Source organism: Chionomys nivalis, chromosome 3 (assembly GCF_950005125.1).
Source record: "Chionomys nivalis chromosome 3, mChiNiv1.1, whole genome shotgun sequence".
Taxonomy (NCBI): Eukaryota; Metazoa; Chordata; class Mammalia; order Rodentia; family Cricetidae; genus Chionomys; species Chionomys nivalis.
Genome location: NC_080088.1, coordinates 58579450 through 58588550, shown reverse-complemented (window position 1 = coordinate 58588550; position 9101 = coordinate 58579450). Strand labels below are relative to the sequence as shown.

The window sequence follows — 9101 nt, the reverse complement described above, 5'->3', positions numbered from 1 at the left end:
GTATTACAGTTACAGGTGATTGTGAGCCTTCAAGAACTCTTAGCCACAGAGGATCAATCCAGCACTGTATCCAGTAGAGTCTAACCTATGATCAAGCTCACAAAGCACTAGTTGGCCACCAAAGGCCACCTCATAAAAGAGATTAGATCAGAGTTGTTCTCTCAAAACATAGTGAGGGGTGTGAATAATATTGTATTGTGTATATTAAACCCATTTTTTAAAAAAATATTATTTGTATGCATATGAATATTACCTGCCATGTATGTATGTGCAATGTGTGTGCCTGGTGCTCATGTAGATCATAAGAGGGTGTCAAGGCCTTTAACTCCCAGCATAAAGGAGGCAGAGGCAGGCCTGGTCTAGAGAGGAGAGGGTCTCAGATCTCTGGAACTGGATTCAGACACATCTGAGACACCATGAGGGTGTTGAATGATCTTCTATATGAGCAGCAAGTACTCTTAACTGCCGAGCTGCCTCTCCGACCCTGAGAAACCCATTTTCAGGATCCATTCACCCAGAGATGGGCACATAGGCTAATCCATGAGCTGGCTTCGGTGACCTGTGATGCGGTGGATGTAGGTGTACAGGGACCTGGGGATCACATGTAGAGCAAAGTAAGTTGAACGTAGAAAAACAAATACTGCATGTCAGGAGGTGGCATGAGGCCCAGAGAGCACCAAGGGTGGTGGTAAAGATGATACAAGTGTACCGCATAAAACATCTGTGGAAACCTATTGTTATTGTACAAATAATACGTGCTTTAAAGGGAGTAGTGGTAGTGACCTGGGAAGAAGCGAGACCGAGTCTCCCGGTGAGAGAACGACAAGGAGGCAAGAAACAGTGAAACTTGAGCTATAAGAAGAGGTGGGACCAGAAGTAGTGGACAGGAGGGTGCAGCGGGGAGAGGAGCCAACCCGGCACCAGGACTACACTAAATAAGCGTGTGTTTCACAGTGACTTATGTTTTCCTGGAAAATAGATCTGAGCTCCCTCCACTAGAAAACCAGGCACCCAAAGTTGACTCCTGGGGTCCTTTCCAGCTCAGTTACCAAGTGAGCAAAGCTGCCAGGTGGCCTGCTATGTCTTTTTAGGGCTCTTGTGTGGTGGCAGCCTGCCCGGTGGTAACACCTAGGGATGTGTTGGCTCCTGTCTCTTTATATTCGCTGCCTTGAGCCTGCAAATCGTGAGCATATTAATCTTGGCCCCAGTCACGGTGTTTTAGAGGCCACAGCACCCGACCAATTACTACTAGCACCGTGATGGCTAAAGAAACTCCACCTTGGTACCCACTACCGTTGTCTCTGATTCCAGTCCCTGGAAGATACTAGTAACCCTGATTTCCATCCAGAAATATACAACCATTACTATCTACATGTTCCAATATGACTAACTGCCTTTTGACTTCTGTGACCTGCTTATGCAGACATATGAGGACTATTTTGAGGTCACCTGGACCACGTAATGTTGGCAGAGTGGAACAGCTCTTGGTTTTCAGGCGCAGATATTCAGGTCTTCATCTGGTTTTCTCCTCTAGAGATCCTTCTCTGGCTCTCATTTTGTGTGGTGATCTCAAGTTCGGCTCAGAGATTGTTGTCCTGCCAGCAGCAGCTCTAATAAATTTAATGCGTTATAAATCTGACTGGGTCTGTGGTCTTCCTGGGCTTCCAAAGTCGATAGTACTACTAGAAGTAAGAATGCTAGATACTACTATTAATAATGATAATGATAATAATAATAATAATAATAATGCTACCTCTACTACTAATGCCAAGTAATACTAGTACTAATGCTAACTACTACTAATAATAATAATAAGGCTAAACAAACTCCCTTATACAGATCAATCAGCAAAACTCTGAACCAGGAGATAAGACTAAGAAAGTTCCAGAGAAACCCTGTCTCAGACAAAAAAAAAAAAAAAAAAAAAAAGGATTAAGAAAGTTAAACAATAGTTTGATTTTCCTCCTAACTTCTATCTTGATGTTATTTTTAAGGAAATATTAAATATCTTCAGTTTTAAATACTTTTTCCTTTGGAGAGAAGAGTGCCCCACCTGCTTCTGGTGCTCAGTGAGTAAGGACAGGGCAATAGGTCTGATAGGAGACGAAATATGCTTCCTATAACTCAAAAAGATGAAGCCTGTAGCCTGTTTAAAAAAGCAAACATTTATTGGGCTGGAGAGATGCATCCATGGCTAAAAGGGCACTTGCTGCTTTTGCAGAGGGCCTGGGTTCCATTCCCAGCTTACATGATAGTTCTCAACTGTCAGTAACTCTGGTTCCAGGAGATCCATACACCCTTGTCTGATCTCTGAAGACACTCTATATATGCAGTGCACACACATACATGTAAGCAAAACACTCATACGCATTAGATAAAACAAAGCAAAAATCCTGTATTTGTTGGTGTGTTAGTGCCTTGGCTTGTATGTAGCAGGCAGAGGACAACTTGCAGGAGTCGGTTCTCTCCTTCCACTCCGTGGGTTCCAGGCATCAAACTGGGGATGATAGGCTTGGCAGCATGGAAACAGAGGCTGCTCACTTATTTCCCGACTGCTCAGTCCCAAATAATCACACAGAAACTGTGCTAATTACAACACTGCTCGGCCAATGACTCAGGCATCTTTCTAGCTAGCTCTTACATCTTGAATTAACCTATTTCTATTAATCTGTGTATTACCTGAGGTTGTGGCCTACTGGTAAGGTAAGGTTCCAGTGGGTATCTTTCTCCTTCATCAGCAACATGGTGTCTTCCTGACTTCACCTACTCTCTATATCTCTGTTCAGATTTCCCACCTGGCTTTACTCTGCTAAGCCATTGTCCTAAGCCGCTTCTTGTTGTTGTTCTTTTTGATTTTGAGACACGGTTTCATAATGTGGCAGGCTGGCCAAGAACCTGATATGTTGACTAACTAGGCTGGCCTTAAATCCAGAGATCTACCTGCCTTTGCCTCCCAAATGCTGGGATTAAAGGAGTTGGGTACCACCGGCTGGTGACTATATCCCTTAAGCTGTGAGCCAGTCTTTCTCACTTTAAGGATGGGTCTTTCAGGCACTTTGTCAGAACAGGGAGAAAGTAACAAATACACTCAAATTTTTTTTATTCAATGTAAATAACAAACCCTTCTCAAGTTCTTCCCCTCTTACTGTATGTTGAAAGAACTGACCAGTCTCCATTAAAATTACTTCTCTCTGTGAACTTTTACTCCAAGGTGGCAGTTCTATGCCTGTTTTGATGTCACTGTTTCCCTACTTCTGACCAATTATGTTGACTGTCAGATGCCCTCGGAATCACCACACGGAAGCAGGTATAGTGGTATACCCCTTTAATACCAGCAATAGCAAGGTTGAGAGTGGGATCATGGATTGAGGCTAGGCTGGGCTATCAAAGACTCTGATTTGAAAAGAAAAATAAATAGGTGACCTGACTGCCAAAGAAATGGTCTTTCTACCCAGTGCCCACCTGAAAGCATCGGAATCGCCAGGCCCTGCAGCCTCAAGACTTAAGGCCAGACTCAACTAAATGTATGTTGACAGGTGAATTTTTTTCTTCTGGAATAAAAAGAAACCAAAAAGGTTTTCTAAGGACTTTTGAAGAGGGTAAGTCATGAAACCGGGCTTGAGTCTTGCGTTGGAAGTTGGGTCAGAAGGGTAGGAGTTCGAAACCACTCTATATTACATTGAAACATTGTCTCAAAAATATTTTAAAAAGGAAAAAAAGAAAAATGGGCTGGAGAGATGGCTCAGAGTTTAAGAGCACTGACTGCTCTTCTAGAGGTCCTGAGTTCAATTCCCAGCAACCACATGGTGGCTCACAGCCATCTGTAATGAGATCTGGTGCCCTCTTCTGACCAGCAAGCATACAGACAGACAGAACATTGTATACATAATGAAAAAATAAAATGTTTTAAAAAAAAAAAAAGGAAAAAAACGCAAAAAAGCACCTGGGCCCTGACCTTCTACATCACTAGACACTCTCTAGGTAGGCCCAACCCAGGGCCAGCACCAATTTGTCCTTTGACAAACTGGGCCTAAGCAGCTTCTTTATTAACCAATAAAAGCAACACATATACAGAAGAACATCCCACATCAGCAGCAAGCACTTTACCCTCTGACCTGTATCACTGTCCCTGTGGTCTAATTTTGTTTCTATAGCAACCTATATTCTCTAGAAGGGAAAAATACTGAGAAATATGATTTTTTTATAAGCAAACTTGAAGCCACACACCCCTGTATACAATATGTGTCTTAGAAAACACTCAGAATTCCAACCTAAGGAAAAAACAATGAGAAATAAGGGAAACCACAAAATATGTTGTAAATAAGAACCTAAATTTATTTAAGCCAGAATAATAACACCTGCAAAAGCAGAAATCCAAATGCCATTAAGCATTCACACCATATTGAATTTGAGTATGCATATGTTATGAAATACAAGATCCGGAAGTTAACAGAAACCAATTTTTTTACTTCTTTGGAGTAAATTAAACTGCTAGATTAGATGACAGAAACTGATCATTAGTCTTAATGATAAAAACTTGGTAAATCATCAACAGTAAAAGGTTTAAGCTGGATGTAGAAGTGAGGCATAATGATGTATCCATGCACTTGGGAGACAGAGGAAGGCATCCTGAGAGATGGCTTGTGGAATATTAGTTGCAGATGTGTTACATTTGCCTATGCTGTACAATGTCTGTTTAATGAAACAAAGATGTCTTCCGTTCTTTTGGGTTGCATTTGTTTAACTCTATGAAGCTGTGTTACTTTGCCTACCTAAAACACCTAATTGGTCTAATAAAGAGCCGAATGGCCAATAGCGAGGCAGGAGAAAGGATAGACAGGGCTGGCAGGCAGAGAGAATAAAGAGAAGGAGAAATCTGGGAACAGAGATCAGGGAACAAGAAAAGAAGGGTCGGAGTATGCCAGGCACCCAGCCACACCACCAGACATGGAATAAGAAGGAAAGCAGAGATATACAGCAATAGTGAACAGTAGAAGCCCAGAGGCTAAAGGTAGACGGGATAACTTAAGAAAAGCAGACTAGAAAGAAGCCAAGCTAAGGCCAGGCATTTATAAGTAAGAATAGGTCTCTGTGTGTGATTATTTTGGAGCTGGGTGACGGCCCCCCCGAAGAGTAAAAGAGAAATCAACAACAACAAGATCAGTCTAGGATGTATGCAAGAACCTGGATAGTAGGCAGGGGGTCAGAGTTGAAGAAAACCCTTGGCTACATTTCAAGACCAATTTGGCCTACATGAGACTCTGTCTCAAAAACACAAAACCAGGACTGAAGTAAAAGCTAGCACTTCCACTTATTAATTATGTTACCTTGGTGACTACCTAATAGTCTCTGCACACCAGTTTTCTGTGGAAAGACTAGAGTTACTAATTGTATTGATCACATTATCATAAGGCACACACAGAGTAACTACTCAATAAATGCTTGTTACTATTATACTATTATCTGGCTAAATGTTTTTATGTGTGCATGTGTGTCTTCAGGGAAACCTCAAGACATTCATCTGCCATTTTGGAGAGTGGTTGGAACGCAGATCACCAGAACACTCTCTACTAGGGTTTTCTTCTGACATGGAAACTGCTTACAGAGAATTGTGACATGCCAGACAGACTCTGCAGGAGGTTTAGCTCTTCTTTACTCACGTCCAGGGAAAGGATTAGAAAGACTATAAGAGAGACAACATAGATTGATGGGATTGAGTCAAAGGGTTAAGAAAAATCAAAAAATAAGAAAAAAAAACAAACAAAACCCACAACTAAACAAACAAAAAAAACCCCACAAAACACACAAAATGCAAAAAAACAAACTACTACATTTCAGGTAACAGTTATTAGAAAATGTTAAACTAAGGCAAGGTTATTTATCTGTTCAATTTAAAACAGGACATATTCAAAAGCACAGCATAAGGTATGGGGGTAAAATGTGGAAAACATGTTCATGTCTGTGGCCGGGTGAGTGCACCCTTTGAGGCCGATTCCAAGGATCAGGAAGAGTAGAGCCCATGATAAAGGCCTGGCCAAAGTCTCACCAATACATGTTGGGGTAAGAAACTGTTTCCCCGAATGAATGTCAAAGTCTCTGGTCCTGCTTCTGCCAAATATTTGAGGAGAGCCGGTTGGTGGTGGCACACACGTTTAATCCCAGCACTCTGGGAGGCAGAGGCAGACGGATCTCTGTGAGTTCGAGACCAGCCTGGTCTACAAGAGCTAGTTCCAGGACAGGCACTAAAACTACAGAGAAACCCTGTCTCAAAAACAAAACAAAAAAAAAAATCCCAAATATTTAAGGAGCTCACTTTTTTATATGCTCATCCCTCTGCTGAGCTGAGTCAGGCAACAAACACACACTAGGCACCAACTGTCTACTAGGCTCTGTATCCTGAAAAATAAGTCTCTTCCTGTTCTACTTACTATCAAAGTTGCCTGACCTCCTGGGCATGTTTCTCACTGTGGGGAGGGAGGGAGGCGGGGGTCTCTTCCAGTCAATCCTGTTTTTAAACTTTCCATTTACACAATGGTTTCACTTTCCCATTTACACAAGGGTTTACTTTTCCAGGCAGAGGTTAAAATCCAAACAACTAACTTACCACAAGAGAGATGGCCATGGAAAATGATCAAAGGTGTTGAGATAGAACTTACTGCTCTTGGGTTTAAGTCCCAACACCAAAACCAAACCAAACAAACCAATGAAAAGAGGCAACAACAAAAACCCCAAACAAACAAATACAATCAGGCATGTAGTACATGTCTTTAACCCCAGCTCTCAGAAGGCTGATGCAGGCAGATCGAAATTCAAGACCAATCTGGTCCACAAAGAGAGTTCAAGAGCTGCACAGAGAGACCATGTATCAAGCAAAACAAGCAGTAGGAGACGTTCTACTAGTCGCCAGAGGTTCAATGAAAGATACAGAAGGTGACTTCATACAGGGCAGCACCCCCAATAGGACTCAAGAATGAGATCAGACTTCCTCAGCAAAAAATGGAAAGCCTTTATGTTTTTCTGCCCTAAAACTTCTCTCTCTGTGTGTGTACACATGTGAATGTGTTTACAGGTGCATTTAGAGGTCAGAGGGTGTCTACCTCATATTTGTTTTGTTTGTTCTGGCCACGGTCTCACTATGTAGCCCTGGCTGTCCTGGAACTTGGGCTATGTAGACCAGGCTGGCCTGGGATGGTCTGCTACTGCCTCCCAATTCCTGGCATTAAAGGCATGCATCACCATGCCCAGATGCACCTGATTTCTTGAGACAAGGTCTCTCAGTGAACCTGGAGCCCATGGTTTGGGTTTGGGCTAGACTAACTAGCCAGTGAGCTCCAGGAATCCTTCCGTCTCCACTCCACAGGGCTAAGCTTACAAGTCTATGCCATCACACCAACTCTTACATGGATGCTGCGGGCCTGAGCTCATGTGTTCACATGTTATGATCTCCACAGCACATGCCCTTCATATTTTGCCTTCCAAGAAAGAGAAACACTCTAGAAATCACTGGCAAGCAGACATCTGCTTTTATAGAAACTACATCTACTTAACACGAAAAATGCTCTAAGTTTTTTTCTACAAAAAGATTGAGGCCTGTCCTACTGCGGCCTCCTAACAAACTTCTTTTGAAAGTGGACAGACGTCTTCCCAGCGCATTCCTTACTCAATTCCTTTTGCTTTCAGCTCCTCCTTGACACGTGTCAGGTAATGAGGATCAGGGTAGCCAAAACTGCATGAAGAAAAAGGAATCCTGTTAGCTTCCCCCCAAATAATTCTCAAGAATCTGTACAGTAGTCAGAAATGGTGGCACAGGCCTTTAATCCCAGCACTGGGATGGCGACAGCAGTCAGATCTCTGTGAGTCTGAAGCCAGCCTGGGCCACACAGTGAGACCCTGCCTCTAAACAGCAACAACAAAATCTGTACAGTTTACATTTGAGCATCAAGTATTCTGGGATCCAGCATCCTCAGGCAATCAGACAGTGGCTGGTATCTAGTCTCTGAAGTGCCTAGCTGACTGACCAGCATCTGTTTTCCAGACAGATTGCTTAACACCTTAGCTCATTCCAAGTACTGATGCACATAATGTTATAAAAGCCAAATTCTACAGAGAAGGTAATCATACCATAGTAGGACTTTCAAATTCTACAGAGAAGGTAATCATATGATAGTAGGGCTTTCAAATTGGGAAACTTGACAAGGTCTCAGGATTGTTTTCTCTTGGAAGCCACAAGTAGAGAAATTCTGAGTTTTATAAAATACAATCAGATTTCAAATTACATCTCCCACCATCTTGGGACTCTTTATAATGAAGACTTTTTTTCTACCGTGTTTCATCCATATGAGTTCAGCACCTTTGTGGACTTATGGGAAGACAGGAGTGAGGGAGAGTAAGATGACCTTAAAAGAAACCAAAGCAGGGCTGGAGAAATGGCTCAGAGGTTAAAAGCACTGACTGTGCTTCCAGAAGACCCAGGTTCAATTGCCAACACCCACATGGTAGCTCACACCTGTCTGTAACTTCAGGTGATCTGACAGCCTCACACAGACATAAAAGCAGAAAAAACACTAATGTACATAAAAGTAAATAAATAAATCTAAAAGAAACCAAAAATCAAAGCAAATAACATTCCTAGGTTCTACCTTTAAAATGACATGAAACCCTAAAATTGACTTGGGCACCATTCATCTTGGGTTCTGAAAACCCTTTCTTCTGATGCATTTGGTGGGAGGGGGTGTAGAAACAAGGTTTGTCTGTGTAGACCTAGCTGTCCTGGAACTCTCTCTGTAGACCAGGCTGGCCTTGAGCTCAGAGCTCCACCTGCCTCTGTCTCCTGAGTACTTTGAGTTGAGTACTTAAAGTTGTGCCCCTATCCTGCCCATCTTTGATATAAAATATAATAACCAAATCATACATGATAAATGGCAAGTAGAAAGTTGGAGAGACCAAATTTTTTTTTTTTTTTTTTTTTTTTTTGGTTTTTTGAGACAGGGTTTCTCTGTAGCTTTGGAGCCTGTCCTGGAACTCCTTTTGTAGACCAGGCTGGCCTCGAACTCACAGAGATTTGCCTGCCTCTGCCTCCCGAGTGCTGGGATTAAAGGCGT

At 42.4% G+C, this 9101-nt stretch overlaps 1 protein-coding gene across 2 annotated transcripts in view; it reads right to left on the bottom strand.

Annotated features, from left to right (window-relative positions):
• Positions 1–4319: 4319 nt before the first annotated feature.
• The window catches only part of Dtx3l (deltex E3 ubiquitin ligase 3L), a 65691-nt gene continuing 60909 nt past the window's right edge, over positions 4320–9101 (bottom strand). For both annotated transcript variants that reach the window (XM_057764451.1, XM_057764450.1), the window contains one exon: positions 4320–7726. In XM_057764451.1, the coding sequence (XP_057620434.1) occupies positions 7657–7726 (70 nt within the window). In that variant the 3' untranslated portion in view covers positions 4320–7656. The remainder of the gene's footprint in view (positions 7727–9101) is intronic.